General features: G+C 41.7%; 1 protein-coding gene across 1 annotated transcript; it reads left to right on the plus strand.

Moving 5' to 3' along the window:
• The first annotated feature begins 5,117 nt into the window (after positions 1-5,117).
• Positions 5,118-15,207, plus strand: LOC121572892 (homeobox protein MOX-2). Its single transcript, XM_041884926.2, has 3 exons — positions 5,118-6,154; positions 10,934-11,106; positions 14,170-15,207. Exons 1-3 carry the CDS (start codon positions 5,614-5,616, stop codon positions 14,389-14,391), a joined length of 936 nt encoding a protein of 311 aa, XP_041740860.1. The 5' UTR covers positions 5,118-5,613; the 3' UTR covers positions 14,392-15,207.
• Positions 15,208-16,126: the final 919 nt, after the last annotated feature.

Below are 16,126 nucleotides of genomic sequence, written 5' to 3' on the forward strand. Positions count from 1 at the left end.
CAGGCATTTAGAATTACATTTGAAGTGGAGCTTTATATTTACCATCATTTATTCGAAAAACACTGTTTCCATCATCATTTGTCACAATTAAGACAGTTTCACGAAATAAAAATCCACCTCTGTCGAACAGATAAAAAATGTTGTCGATCATTACAAAATGTCTTCTATATCTGCTGTTTCCCCCTCCCAAACACACACACACAAACTCCCTCCCCCACAGGGCCGCCAGTTGCCCATCCCTGATCTAAACAAATATTGCTGATTTTATGAAGACACATTTTCTTCAGATCTAGAGAAATTATTTGTAAAGCTATTGCAGTTCATTACTGTAGTTAAAGTATGAAATAGTAATCTACATTTTCTTCACCGTGTCATACTAACTTTCAGACTTTCCCTTTCACTCAACAGACACATAGTGTACAGTATAGGACAGTTAAAACTCTATAAGAAAACATCTAACACCATGGTATTCAGTAATAAAACAGGTGTAAGACTATGGGATATTATTTTGTATATGACAACAAAACCCATACAAATTATACTGTATGTTGTTATATATAGAAAGCGTCTGAATTGCTTTTACATGCGTTGAAAGTACATTATCTCTCTGTTATGATTAATTGACTATTACCATGAAAACTATTGATCATTATGTTGTTGTAGAAAGAGTCTGAAATGTCTTTACATGCTTTGATATAGTTTTATCTCTGTGAAGCGGCAGCTGGCATCTACAGAAGGAAGATATGTTGGCTGACGGAGGGCTTTACAGTTAGTCACACACACACGCATGCCTACACACACACACACAGAAACACACACACAAACACACACACACGCCTACTTCTGATTTAGTGAGAAATGATCCAGGGAAACTCTAAAAGCACCACAATAAAGGAATAGGACAGATCAAAGTTAGGCTTTCATTACGGTTCTTCATTTGGAAAGTTGACATTTTAAAACTCATTAAATTAAAATATAGCAATTTCAGACTTCTAAAAGTATTGAAATGGAAGTTCAGAGAAATCCCAGTATAAAATATAGAAACCTAACAGCACACAAGAAAACTGTATAACTGTATACTCATTATTTTATTTCAGTTTAACTTTATTTTAATATGATACATTTTAAGACGGTAAAATCTGACGATGATACAATAAATCACAAGCACAATTTTGATTCATATTTATATTTTAATTGTACATCACAACAAAACTAAACTATGGAGGTTAGTGAGGCACTCATGTTCCTAATGCATCGTATGCTAGCGGTATGTGAGGTCTATAGGTTATGCACAGGCCATCCTTCTCACAGTGTAAACCCAGACTGATCGACAAAGCCAGGTTGCAGGGTGAACAACAGCTGCAGTTAAATGTCTAACATCATATTCACTATAGAGGCTATATAAACACACACAGGAACACACGGACATGCACAGACACACACACACACACACACACACACACACACACACCCCCCTCCCACACACACACACACATTGACAAACACCTGCCACGGCCCACAGTGTGAAAAAAGTGAAAGGACTCACCTGTTGAAAATCCCTTTCCCCCAGGGAGCAGTCAAATTATCGACCGGGTGTCAGTTACGGAGGGTTAGGGGTCTCCGTCGTACTGCGAGAGGGGCTGCAAGTGCGTCCTAGACTGATCTAGCGAGCAACATCTACCCCTGGGGGCACCTACCTCCATGCTACAGCCGGCCTCCATATCCCAGACCAAAACGAAACCATGTGAGCATATTAGTGAGGGCCTAAACCCACGGATTACTTTACACAGCTACTAATTGGCCTAATTTGTAAAGTAAACACTGTTTTTCTCCAGGACCCCTAGGTACAGGACCACCGGATGTGCTGGTGCAGCCTAAGACTCTTTGTATACGGCTGCAGCTCTGAGAGAGCTCTACTCTAACATCGCATGGCGGGACGGCTCTCTCTCCTTCTGTTAAAACAATTTCCTTGAAAATGAATCTAATTTCCTCTCCCAATACCCGGCTTCATGTGTGTGGTTTCTCCTGCACCGCAGTCGCCTATATGTTTAAAACAGCCAGGGCGCAGATATATATCAATAGATGCTTTTAAAAGCAAACCAGCAAAGCAAATATTTATAACTCAGATGCTAAAGTTTGTTTGATGAGTGAGATTGAGGGAATTATCGGAGGGAATTAAATAGTGTAGTCTGGAAGGAATTTAATCATAGACATAATCAAAGTCCCCAAAACAAAAACTATCACCAAGTAACCACCATTTTGAGTGCATTTATTTCTCAAATCTAAAGGACTAGTTTTGTTATAGTGTTCATTATGTAGAAATTATTTTGATGAAATGGTGAGAAGAAAATAGAAATCTGCTTGAAATTATGAATAGCATAACACTGAAATATACTGTATAACATTTATAAGAATCACATAGTGCCTTCAGAAAGTATTCACACCCCTTGACTTTTTCCACATTTTGTTGTGTTACAGCCTGAATTTAAAGTGGATTAAATTGAAATTGTGTGTCACTGGCCTACAGACAATACCCCATAATTTCAGTGGAATTATGTTTTTAGAAATTTTTACAAATTCGTTAAAAATGAAAATAAGTATTCAACCCCTTTGTTATGGCAAGCCTAAATAGGTTCAGGAGTAAAAATGTGCTTAACAAGTAACATAATAAGTTGCATGGACTCACTCTGAGTGCAATAATAGTGTTTAACATTATTTTTGAATGACTACCTAGTCTCTGTACCCCACACATACAATTATCTGTAAGGTCCCTCAGTCGAGCAGTGAATTTCAAACATAGATTCAACCACAAAGACCAGGGAGGTTTTCCAATGCCTCGCAAAGAAGGGAACCTATTTGTAGATGGGTAAAAAAAGAAGAAGCATACATTGAATATCCCTTTGAGCATGGTGAAGTTATTAATTACACTTTGGATGGTGTATCAATACACCCAGTCACTACAAAGATACAGGCATCCTTTCTAACTCAGTTGCCGTAGAGGAAGGAAACCGCTCAGGGATTTCACCATGAGACCAACTTAAAACAGTTACAGAGTTTAATGACTGTGATAGGAGAAAACTGAGGACGGATCAACAGCATTGTAGTTACTCCACAATACTAACCTAAATGACAGAGTGAAAAGAAGGTAGCCTGTACAGAATCAAATATTCCTAAACATGCATCCTGTTTGCAATAAGGCACTAAAGTAAAACTGCAAAAAATGTGGCAAAGAAATGAACTTTATGTCCTGAATACAAAAGCGTTATGTTTGGTGGCAAATCCAACACAACACATTACTGAGTACCACTTTTCATATTTACAACCATGGTGGTGGCTGCATCATGTTATGGGTATGCTTGTCATCGACAAGGACTAGGGAGTTTTTGGGGATAAAAAGAAACGGAATAGAGCTAAGCACAGGCAAAATCCTATAGAAAAACCTGGTTCAGTCTGTTTTCCAACAGACACTGGGAGATGAATTCACCTTTCAGCAGGACAATAACCTAAAACACAAGGCCAAATATACGCTATAGTTGCTTACCAAAATTACATTGAATGTTCCTGAGTGGCCTAGTTACGGTTTTGACTTAAATCGGCTTTCAAATCTATGGCAAGACTTGAAAATGTTTGTCTAGTAATGATCAACAAGCAACTTGACAGAAGAAGAATTTAAAAAATAATAATGTGCAAATATTGTACAATCCAGGTGTGCAAAGCTCTTAGAGACTTACCCAGAAAGACTCACAGCTGTAATCACTGCAAAAGGTGATTCTAACATGTATTGACTCAGGGGTGTGTATACTTATGTAAATTAATAATGTGCTAAAATGTCTAAAAACATGTTTTCACTTTGTCATTATGGGGGTATTGTGTGTAGATGGGTGAGACAAAAAATATCAATTTAATCAATTTTGAATTCAGCCTGTAACACAACAAAATGTGGAATAAGTCAAGGGGTATGAATACTTTCTGAAGGCACTGTGTATATATGGCACTGAAATATATTAAATAGATTCGTTATGACAAGACACTTGTATCAAAGTCTCTATTTTCCATTTTAACATGGAAACTGAATTTGATCTCCTTGTTCTTGACATTTTCTTCACACATCTCCTCTGTTATATTCTCACCACTATAAAGCCACCGCCTCGGGAATATATGGATATTTTCCCCTTGATACCAAAGGCATTTTCCTTTGTGGTAATTTCTTCCCATATATAACTGTAAATGAAAAGCTGGTTAAAAACAACCGCCAAATGAATCACTTTGACAAACAAGAACTCATTTCATTGTGCTAAATTAGTTTTTCTCACTCTATTGCGTTTATACAACACCCCTATAATTTCCCATAATACATTTTTGTTACTGTATTGCATTGCAATGCAGTTATGTGAATGTGTATTTTCTGATGGCAGAAAAAACGAACATCAAAGAGATACTTTGACAGTTAAAACACACAGGGAAAAAATGAAAAACTTAATGAAGACTTGAAACAAAAATACATTTAAAGAATTACAAAGTGATGTTGAAAACGACTAGGGCTTAAATGCTTAGGAGTGTGTGTGTGTGTGTGTGTGTGTGTGTGTGTGTGTGTGTGTGTGCGGGGAGGGGAGTAGAGTGGAGGGGTTAGGGGGTAATGTTAACACACATACAGTATTTGTAGATATTGATAAAAAGTTGTTCAAATCAATCAGATGCTGATTGAAGTCAAATATTGGGCCACATGCATACAGTAAACATATTTTCAAACAACCTATACACCTAAATGCAACGCATCAGCCGCTATATGCAGTAATCCCACAAACAGCAGATAATGTTGGGGTGTTGAAACCCCGAACCCCATATCCAACCCCCTAAAGTCTGACGCAACACTGCACTTCTCAGAAATCGTGTCGACGGGGGTCGGGTGGGTCCAAAATAAATTGCCCACTTTTCCGGAGGCCAGGCCATTGGAATGGTTTAGATTTATTGTGCGTTGCGTTTTGGAGGAAGATCGTATACATGTGGTCAGTAGCCTAGCAGTGAGTCAGTGCACCAGTGACCCGGCCTCCCTCTCACATTACGTCCTATATATAACATCCCCGCTCCTGGCCTCCTCCCACCCTCCCTCCCTCTCACTCTCTCTCCCAACTTCCCTGGAACCACCTTCACCCTGGAACCACTCTGGCCTCAGCCGTCTCTCCTCTCCGCCGTCTCTCTTCTCCGTCTACGTCTCCCTGTGTCCTGACACCCGAGCTCCAGCTCAGCAGAGTCAGTGTTTACCCGTGCTGTGCCTGGCAACAGGCTGCATGCTTGGGATTACCGGAGGCCCTACCTTTCAACGCTGCGCGCTCTGCCTTCCTTCAGCCTCCTCCGATCACTTTCCCAGGGAACTAACGGGGAGCACACGAAGGTGCGAGGTGAAAGAGCCGTGGAGGAGAGCCCTGATTTGAGGCTCCGCGTCCACCCACCTCCCTCAATTGGCTTCAGTCCGCTCTACTCTCTCTCCTGCACCTTCTCTGTCTTGTGGTCTCAATTAGTCACTCTGGTCGTTCCTGGAAGTTTTGGTGATTGTGACCAGTGTGGTGGACTTAGGGGGGTTCGTCTTTCGGGTGGATCTCGTGGAGCACCGTGATGGATCACTCCCTGTTTGGGTGCCTCCGTAACCCCCACGCCCCGGCCCAGAGCCTGCACTCCCACCCTGCCTTTAGCCAGTCCCCGCTGGCACTGCATGGACGCTCCGACCACATCTCCTACCCTGACCTGCCCGGCTCCTCGCCCCCCTGCGGGGGGTACCCTGGACCCGGGGAAGAGGGGGTGTACGGAGGGCAGCAGCACCACCATCGTGGAGGACACCTCCATCAGCACCACCTGCACACACACCCCCACCACCCACAGCACCAGACCCACCAGACCCCCTGGCACAACCCCCAGATGCCCTCACACAACACTAGGCATGGCCTCTGCCTGCCTCCCCCGGACAGCCAAGTCTCAGAACGGTGTGGTGGGGGGACCCCAAATCTGTGTGGCTCCCACACCAACCCCAGTCTGGGAGGTAGTAGTGACCCCACAGGTGTATCCTGTGTCCCTGGGGACTTCGGACGACAGACGATGTCCCCGGATGAGACGGAACAGAGACGGAACAGTAAAGGGAAAGAGGATTTGCACAGCTCAGGTAAGATGAGGACATTATTCTCTTCTCTCCTCTTTGCTTTTCTTAGCTTTGAGTTCAGTCTCAAAGTTTTGGTTGTTTCTCACTGAGGAGTTTTCATCCCATAGCGAGGGAGTATAACGATTTGAAGTGTTTTGTTTGTCTATTCTCATATTGGGGATTTCACCATCTGTGTGTAAGCAGAAAAAGTCCACAGATGTTTAAACAGCAGAGAACAGTTTGTGATACAGTAATAAAACACACACAAATGTATTGTTGCATTTCTACTAATTGGCTAATGTTTTCATGATCACTGAAAGCGCTGTAGTCTTCTGCGTCAATGCTCCTAAATTGGAGAACCTCATGAGAAGTTGTGCAATGACAAAAGAAGTTCAGCGCATACTTTTTAGTTTAAAAGTAAATTCAAAGTTTTAACCTCACTGACTAGTAGGTAGGCTTGTTGTTTCAGCATTTGGGCCTTGTTTTTACAGTGGTTGTCCAGATTAAATTGAGGGCCATATATGATTGACTTTTGTTGTATAAACATTCAACTTCACGTTAATTTGAAATAGACTTAGTGCTGATGATTGAAACTGATGTCTTATTTGATTGCCGACTGCTTGATGCTCATAGTTCAATGTTGGATATAATTTTGTTTTCTTAATTGTCTACTTGCAAATGTAATTTATTCATTTCAATTACTAGCAACTGCACAAAAGTTAGCTGTAATTTGATATTTAACTGTACTAACATCTCTTAATGGGAAGACATATATACCCACATTTCAGTATTATAAGACCTTATGTTATAGGATCTTTAAATATCTAATTTGATTTTGATTATGTCTTATCTCTACTGTTTTCCATACTGTATTGACATTAATTCATATCTGGAATTACTGTCTAGAATTTAACGAGGTAGAATTAGGCTAACTTTATTGATATTTAAAATAAATGCAGGCAAGTGCTTTTTAGAAACAACATCTTATTGTGTGAAACACTAGGCGACAAGCCGCACACTTAAAATATGATCTTGTACTTCATTTCACCTGAATTCAATTAATCAAATTATTCTCACGCCATGATTTAGTTAACTTTTCAGTAAAACAACAGATATTTAACGAATGAATGTTTTTATAAATATATCTATTAAGGAAAAAAAATGTGGAAGCAAAATGATAATCACAATTCAATTAAACCATTGGACTTGATAAAAAAGGTTAAATTGTCTTGATAAATACTAAGGTCAATAGTCATACTATTCTACTGACAGTCTTATATAAAGAAATGAGCAAGTGCGATACATTACAGATTTGCAGTCATCTTCTGTTATTTGAAGCATTAGATCCATTACCTTTCTGTCTCCATTTATTTTAACAGATATTAAGTAATTTGTAAGTCGCTCTGGATAAGAGCATCTGCTAAATGACGTAAATGTAAATTAAGATACTTTGGTTTCCTCTCTCAGTGTTAAGCAGTAGGGAATTGATTTACTTATGTCATTTGCTGCAGTATTGGCATATATTGTTATTATTATTATTATTATTATATTGTCTCACTTACCTTCTACCGGCTCAATCTTCCATTTTCATTAGAATCAAAGTGTCCTTTAACATTCTTCAATCTCAACCCCATTTTATAGGTTATAGCCTGGCACAGCCAAGCTTTACCTTGTCCCCCTCTTCAGGCTCCCAGGGATAATCAACAGTGATATTTTCCTCCAGGGTGTTAATGGCCTACAGGTGTGATTTCTGTGAAGCCGCCTTTTAAACGGTTACAACGGCCACACCTGGGCTTTTTGATAGGCCTAAACCTACATAGTATTTATGGCTGTGGAACTTACGTACCTATAGCATTAGCCGCAACAGCTGTGTGCAAAAGCAGCCTCTTAATAATAATAATAATGTGGTTGGAGAATTAATCCATAACACTTCTGGAAATCACTGTTGGTCAGCTACAGTATGGATGATAGAATGGAATGGAAGGAAATATAATAGAATATAACTTTATTAGTCCATTAGTGACATAATAAAAAGGTGTATAGTTAGGTCCAATTTCCACATTTGTTAAACAGCTATTTTGAGATGAGCACATTCAGTGGCACGTGGGAATGTGTACCTAAGTCAGTGATATTATAGTTAATTTTACACACTGTCCTCCCAACGACCGTTTTGCCTTTGAGAGCGCTGAGGTTGTAAGGACAAACTGATCTGTACCCCGGGTGGAGTCTCAAAATGGCCGTTGGCTAAATGCGTTGGACGCGTCATGCAGGGCACCGCACTAGACCTAATATGGCTGTATATGGCTGAAGCCATCATTATCAGCAGACGCCATAATAATGCAAGCTCCATCCATGTCAGGGCTGGGGACTAGACACGTCAGGCTCTTAATAAGTTACTAGCACAGTGGCTGGACTTCCTGGCGGCTACATGTATGCAAACACAAGGGCTGATTCAGGTCATCAGTTTAGGGTCACGACAAGAGCACTGCTCTCAGTATCCAGAAGCCATTTTACTGACACCAGCTTCCAGTGGTGTCCTGCACCAACACATTTTATTGGGGCACTGATAGGATGGCCAAATTCTCTTTGCATTCATTCTGTAGGTTATACTGTATTGTGCCTCTTTTCATCCTAAGAATTGGTCAAATTGAAGGAGCACAGTTTCAATGAGCAGGACGGCTCTGCCAGGTCCTACCGTGTGTGTGTCTGTGGCATTCTCCCCGCAGGGTAACCCACCAGGCAGAAGTGTTGTTGTGCCCAGTAGTTAATTTCCACTTCCACTTTCCATCTCTCAGGTCAGTTTTACACCAGGGTGCAATTCTAATTGACAGGCAGTAGAACTCTGACTCATTACCCAGGAGCTGCCATGGAAATGTAGAACACCTGTAACACCAATCATATTTCCTAAATTTAACCTCCATGGCACGTTACGAAAGGCAAGATTTATTTATTTTATTTTAGGTCCTATTTCTGATGAGGTAACGGTCTTATCTGGTAACATGCCGTGGCAATGGTGAAATAAATGGTAAAATACACCTTCTTGATAAATAACAAAGAATGCAAAACAAAAGTTAAATATGTAATGTAGATTAATGTTGTAGGAATATTAAAGGAGTATTGCAAGATATTGTACGGTATAAACCATTAAACAATTGTTTCAAATTAAATCAAATAACTAAAACATGTGAAAGATAATTTGTTTGAAGATTTTATTTCCAGAAATGTCTTAGTCCCATATTATGTTTTTATAAATGGAGTGCCATGAATATTGGGGACTGGATGTGCCTGTGTGATGTGGCAGAGAGAAATACTCTTTCCTGGCACTATTTGGCTTGTCAGCACATCCAACACGTCCAACAATTACAGTTGAACTAAGAGAATGTTAGCTGGTTTTATTTGGCGGGGACTAGAGAACAACACGTCAATTACAACTCAACGCTTTTAATGCCCTGAAGTGTAGTGTTAAGAGAAATTTGAATGAGGTTCACCCAATTTGAAGCCACATCAATAGGAAAAAAAACATTTTTTAAGGATTTGATGAATGTATGCTTTTCAGAATCCAATTGCGCAATCTGGATTAAATACAGACAATTGGACCAAAAGGAATTACAATCTGGAAAGTCTTTCTGAAGTCTACTTAACTTCAATCAAATATACGATGAATCGCAACACACACTCTTACCCGTGGCATCTGCTGAAATGCTTCAGCCTGTATGTAGAGTGGGCCGGTGTAAGTTTTCCGATCATGCTCCATTTTATGTCTAGGCCCGTGGGTGGTGCTTAGCTGATCTATGTATCTATTGGTCTATTGTTCAGTCTACCAGGTGATAGGTGGGAGGTTCACACCCTACATTACTGTCCCACATTACCACATCACATTGTCACGCTACCACACCCCACATAGCAGAGGCAGCATTTTTGGGGCACGGGTAGGATTGCCAAATTCGATAGTTTTACTTCCATTTTTCATAAAATAAAGAATATCTTCCATCTCATCAGTGTATGGATAAAACTGAGGGGGCTTATTTCCCCCTAAATTTCAAGGGGAATTAGCTACACATTATCACATGAATTATTACATCAGACATTACCACATGCATTACTGCTTCACATTACCCCACACCTGACAGACCTCAGCTTCATCTCCCCTCAGGTCCACCAGAGATGAGCTCTTGGAAATCCCTTTTGTCTTTGAACAATAGAGCTACAGTGTTGAGTTGGCCAGCCTCAAATATTACCTCTCCTTTTGGATGAAACTTCTATTTAAAACAGGTGATAAAGTACTGGAGAGAGGCAGAGACAATTCCACCAACTTTCCAGTTAAACAAAGGATTGTTATAGGACATATTCTCTGTGTCGCCTAGATTGAAAATAAATTAGGCTATAGTAAACTGATTTGTGGAATTTTCACATACAGTAAGAAAGTGTTACAACTTAATAATATTCGAGAGATATCAGTCTGTTTCTTTCTAAGCTCCAAGGAGCGAGCGAAGATGAGTGAGTCTGTTTCAGAGAGAGAACACAGGGCAGTTGTCTGAGGGAGCTGGGCTCTGAGACTGTAGAGAACTTACTGCCTGCCACTTCTCATGCAGCTTCCCCCTCCTCCAGTAAGACACTATATAGTGTGCATGTCCAATATCCCCATAATAAAAGGTGATTGGCACCCCTAATTGTTTTGCTTTCATTTTGCGTTTCAGCCCTGCAGTTTATCAAACACTCCCTTCTTTTTTTCACCCCTTTTTCCTCTCCTTTCTTTTTTGGCGACTCAACTGTGTCTGGAAAAAGTTCTGCTTTTCATTTTAGATTCCCAGGACGGGAGCTATAAGTCTGACGTGAACAGCAAGGCCAGGAAGGAGAGGACAGCGTTCACCAAGGAACAGATCCGGGAACTGGAGTCGGAGTTTGCGCACCACAACTACCTGACGAGACTGAGGCGATACGAGATAGCAGTCAACCTCGACCTCACAGAAAGACAAGTACGTTACCTGTTGTTGTGTGGAAACAATCAAATCTATTAACATTTGTATTTTTTTAAAGTTATTTTAAATTGCAAATGAAAAATAGAAAGTATCTTACCTGTTGGGTGTTGATAACCCAAAACAAGTTCATTAGTCATAATATTGGCTTATCATCTAATGACAAAACATTATGCAGTTAATTTCTCCCTTTGATGATAAAATAAATCAGAAAATTGGCAGCTCGTGTGAACAAAATATCTAAAGGAATCATAGTTAGAGGATTCATTCTGTAATTACCCTAAAAACGCACAGACACATGTATTCAAAGACTCACACTGAAATGTCAGCTAACAGCAGTTGATAGGGATTCTATTAAAAACTGCACAGGCCTCAGGATGAAAACCCTGTATGTTTTGACCTTAGCAAATGCTTGTCATGCTAATGTTCTGAAGCTAATCGCTTCCAAACCAAAACCACTGAGGCTCTTTGATATATCTATGCTGTGTGTGTATGTGTGTGTGTATATGTGTGTGGGTGTGTTGCCAGCACTGCTGGTCTCTCTGTGTGTGTGCAGGGACTGTCTGATGGCATGTGTCAGACACCAGATGTTTCTGTAATTCCCTTCAGACACTAATAGGAAATACACTGACATTAAGGGACGGATTCCCGCACAGTATGCTCAATGGACAATCTCCATTGAAAGTGTTTTTTAGTCCAGTATGTAGGCTGAAACTGGGGCCAGGAAACCACCCATTGATGTATGGCAGTGAAAAAGTGATAATTCTGTTCTATTTGAGATGAAAAGAAGCAACATTAATCTTACATTTTCTTAAATGACTATTTTATGCCTAATCTGCCTTGATCTAAAAAGCTGGCCTGCATAAATCTGTTGGTGGTGATGCATTTAACCAAAACAACCTACACACCCATAAGTGTCTTTGGAAATCATCATCTGTTGTATAAGTCCAATCAGTGTCAAGGGCCAGGCCCAGGCAGCCAGGCAACAACCCACCGAGGAGTTAGGCCTTCCAGCTAGGAGCCCTGTCCCTCACAATCACTCCCACTCATATTGGCTGCCTCTCCTCTCCTCTCTTCCCCTCTCCTCTCCTGTCCTCTCTTCTCCACACATTCCCAATGCAAGGCCTATAAATCTGGATGTACGTGGGGGTTGTGTGTCTGTGTGTGTGCGTGTGTGTGTGTGTGTACATATGTGTGTGTGTGTGTGTGTGTGTGTACGTGTGTGGGGGTTGACCTTGGATGTTAAACCCACTCTAACATCCTCCTGGCTATTATCTTACAGTTCAGCGTCTATCTCCCTGATCCTGCTATTAACTAGCTTTACTAATGATGATTGTACATCCCAAGGGCATATACAGTGGCAGAGGTTTATACAACTTGTGGACACCGATCCTCATCTTATCTCGCCACTGAACCCTTCGAGTGTGTGTGTAACAACCTAGGTAGGACTAACTGATTGCCCAATTAGAGCTGCACCCAAGGCTGGCAGAGGATTTCGTACGGCTTGTGGATATGTGTGTGTGTGTGTGTGCATTTGTGTGTTTGTGTGTTTGTGTGTGTGTAAAACAAAAACTTACGAAGGACTTAGTTTTATGAGGCAGTCGATGCTAAACCCGTTTATTAGAAATGGAGCCACAATTGCGTGTTTACTCTGTAAACTTAACGCCTGTCTTGGGCCTGTGAGTGGCAGGCCACAATGCCTAAAATAAATCCTACAGGAGAGCATAGGGCTCCTGTGAGAAAGCAGGTCACTCGGAGGGTGGATAAGAAGGGGGTGGGGGATGAGGGGAGTATAGGAGGGGGGTGGAGTTTGTGGGGCATGGGGAGGGTCAACAGGAGGGGGTAGGGCGGTGTAGGGTCGTCAGTGGGGGATGGGGGACGGCGCTTCGCTCGTTCCCGATCCGATCGGGCCGTTTTAGGCAGCAGCTTAATCATCACGAAGAAGAGACACAAATACTGAAGGATCTGTGGAGTCAGGAACAGGATCCGAGGCAGGGCCCTCCGCCAGCTTGCGGACGTGACCCATGCATCAGCACATACCTGGCCATGTCAAAATAAGACGCCCCAACAGCCAACACTAACCACGACAGCCAACGGCGCTGCCAGTCGTCCGCTCAGTTCACTGTCACAGGTGTTACACCTACACTGTAGATCGTACACCCTGGCTTCACTGTCATCGAGTGCTAACTAAACCGTACACCCAGGGTTCAGTGTCACCCTGTACAACCCACATCGTACACAGTGGGGTCAAAACGAACCAAAGTTCTGGTAGATGAGGTGTCGCTCAGGGTTTAGAGAGTGTGTGTGGGGGGAACTGGTGTGTCGGGAGCAGTGTGTGTGTGTGTAAAAAGAGAGGTGGAGGATCTGGGTTGCACACTCCTGTATGTGTGTGTTTGTGTGTGTACACAAGTGTGTGTGTGTGTGTGCGCATGCTCTGCTGCGCAGGCAGAGGTCTGTTTCACTGAGGCTGTAAAGCTCTGTCACACACACTGATAGAGAAGGGTTCACACCAACAGATTCAGGACATTGGGTTTCCTGACGCACAGTGGGATGTTTTACTGAGGGGGAACGGGAGGGAAGAGGTGGGGGGACGCTAGGGTTTTACTGACGGGTCTACATGCCAAGAACTCAGTCTCCAGAACGCCACGAACCAACAATGGCATCGAGTTACCTCAGACCCTCACACTCCATATACACTCCATCTCCACTTGCTCACAACAATGCCTGAAAACTTTGTGCACTTAAAAGTTTTTGATGTTTTCTTCATGTGGTTATTATTACACTAAATACATTTTCTAAAACCTTGGCTAATATTGCCCTTGTTACTGAGAAGGGCTATGATCCCCCAGCCCTCCTGCAAACGACCCAAGCGTCAAACTCCAGTCCTCGAGGGCCGCAGCATCTGCAGGTTTTCATTCCTCCCTAGGAGTGTCTAAATCAGACACCAAAGGAAAGAGATGAAATTAGCAGTCACTGTCATCCTCCAGGTATTGAGTTGGACCCCCCCTGCCGTATAGCTTCCACGCTATTTCCCTGTAAACTAATTGTTCTCTTCTCCTCCAGGTAAAGGTGTGGTTCCAGAACAGAAGGATGAAGTGGAAGCGTGTTAAAGGAGGTCAACAGGGGGCAGCGGCCCGAGAGAAAGAACTGGTCAACGTGAAGAAGGGAACTCTGTTACCCTCAGAGTACTCTGGCATGGTGGGAGGATTACACCACTCCACCGGTTCCCCTGGTAATGAGGACAGTCATGACAGTGACCAGAGCTCAGAGCACGCTCACTTATGACCCTGACCCGCCACATAGGTCACGCAGAGGTCTTAGGTCAAGTTTGCAGCCATTTGAACAAACGTCTAAAAATGCAGTGAGTTGATGAGATCATGTTGCGTTTGTAGGTACAGCATTACATACAGTATGTTGATATTCGACTCAGAACTCAGAAAAAACACCTAGGCCTACGTACTCACTATGCTCTTCGGAGTGGAAAGAACACCTAGGCCTTTTCTCTCAGGAACCAGCAACAACAGGTTTTCTGACTGAAGGTGTTTGTTGATTGGCAAAGGAGTGAAGGAAGAAAGAGAAGTCAAGGTAAGCAAGAAGAAGATGGAATGGAAGGAGGATGGAATGAACAACTGGATGTGTGAAATAAAATAATAAATTATATCCTTGTGAGCAAAGCCTCAAGCTCCTGAGACTATAAATTGGGAAAAAAGTTATATATCATTGTGAACATTCCACACGTGCCTTGCATTGATAGAATGGCTTGGATTTTTGCACTGTCAAAGATTAAATTCTACTGTATTTACTCAGTTTGGAATATAAAAATCATGCAATTAGCTTTAATAAAAAATGTGGAATTGAATTGAATAGTAGGCTATTACCGTGAGTCCTACTATGCTGATTTACTTACAACAGAACTGAATGATGCATATTAGTAAACTTCTTCTGACTGTTGATCCATTGGTTTTACATTTTGCTTCCACTAAAAGTCTTAAAAGTGTATTTCTTAGTGAAAAATGTATACTTTTATGACATATAAATCTGGGACATAATGGTTTCTTAAGTGAATAAAACGGATCAATCAAAAACATTGTTGGCATTGTCCGGTTCTTGAACATTCTCACAATATTACACAATTGGTATGTTACTAGATCTGTAAAAAGGAAAATAAATACATGTTTTAAATTATGTTAATGTAATTTAAAACCATATGTAGACCTAGCGTTTCTTTGCCTTCTGTATGAGTGTGCATTCTAATTTGTGTTTTAGAGTGGCGTTTTGGCTGTGGCAGAGCCGTAGACTTTTACAATACAGGACCAGCTGGTTTTGGCCGTGGCAGAGCCATAGCCTCTTACAGTACAGGACCAGCTGGTTTTGGCTGTGGCAGAGCCGTAGCCTCTTACAGTACAGGACCAGCTGGTTTTGGCTGTGGCAGAGCCGTAGACTCCTACAGTACAGGACCAGCTGGTTTTGGCCGTGGCAGAGCCGTAGCCTCCTACAGTACAGGGCCAGCTGGTTATCCAATAACTCTGCAAGTTTGGATTGAACTGATTTGTGGCTTTCCAGTTCCCTCAGAATCACAGACAAAGTGGATTTGTGTTCAGTTGTGGTCAGATTCCATCAGACTCCAGAACCATGCCTTCTCTCACGCTCTCTGTTTTTTATATTAGCTGACTGTCTGATTTAGCTGTTTGTATATGACATCGCCTGATCAAAGTAGAACACATAGACGGTTCTCTTCAGGAATGTCGGTCAGAGCTGTTGGAGAATAAATTAGAATTAATGAGGAACTTATTCATGAGACTAGGGTGATCAGAGACCTGTCTAAACAGTGTGATGGATTTGACCCTGCAGAGGCAACAATTACAAGAATAGAAAATAATTGATACATCAGTGAATAAACAAATACACACTAAGGAAATGAACATAGACAACCCAAGAACATGATCTTGTGACGAGTACAGAGTATACGAAGAGGCAGGACGCAGACGCAGAAATTAACAAGGTCAAGGTTGACTTAACA

The sequence above is a fragment of the Coregonus clupeaformis genome, chromosome 8 (genome assembly GCF_020615455.1).
Source record: "Coregonus clupeaformis isolate EN_2021a chromosome 8, ASM2061545v1, whole genome shotgun sequence".
Lineage (NCBI taxonomy): Eukaryota > Metazoa > Chordata > Actinopteri > Salmoniformes > Salmonidae > Coregonus > Coregonus clupeaformis.

What these genes read in the sequence shown, in the direction of transcription:
- LOC121572892 (XM_041884926.2), top strand. Translation starts at nt 5,614, where the DNA reads ATGGATCACTCCCTGTTTGGGTGCCTCCGTAACCCCCACGCCCCGGCC. An exon ending in AGAGGATTTGCACAGCTCAG is followed by an intron (nt 6,155 to 10,933) that starts GTAAGATGAGGA and finishes TTTTCATTTTAG; the next exon opens with ATTCCCAGGACGGGAGCTAT. An exon ending in TCGACCTCACAGAAAGACAA is followed by an intron (nt 11,107 to 14,169) that starts GTACGTTACCTG and finishes CTTCTCCTCCAG; the next exon opens with GTAAAGGTGTGGTTCCAGAA.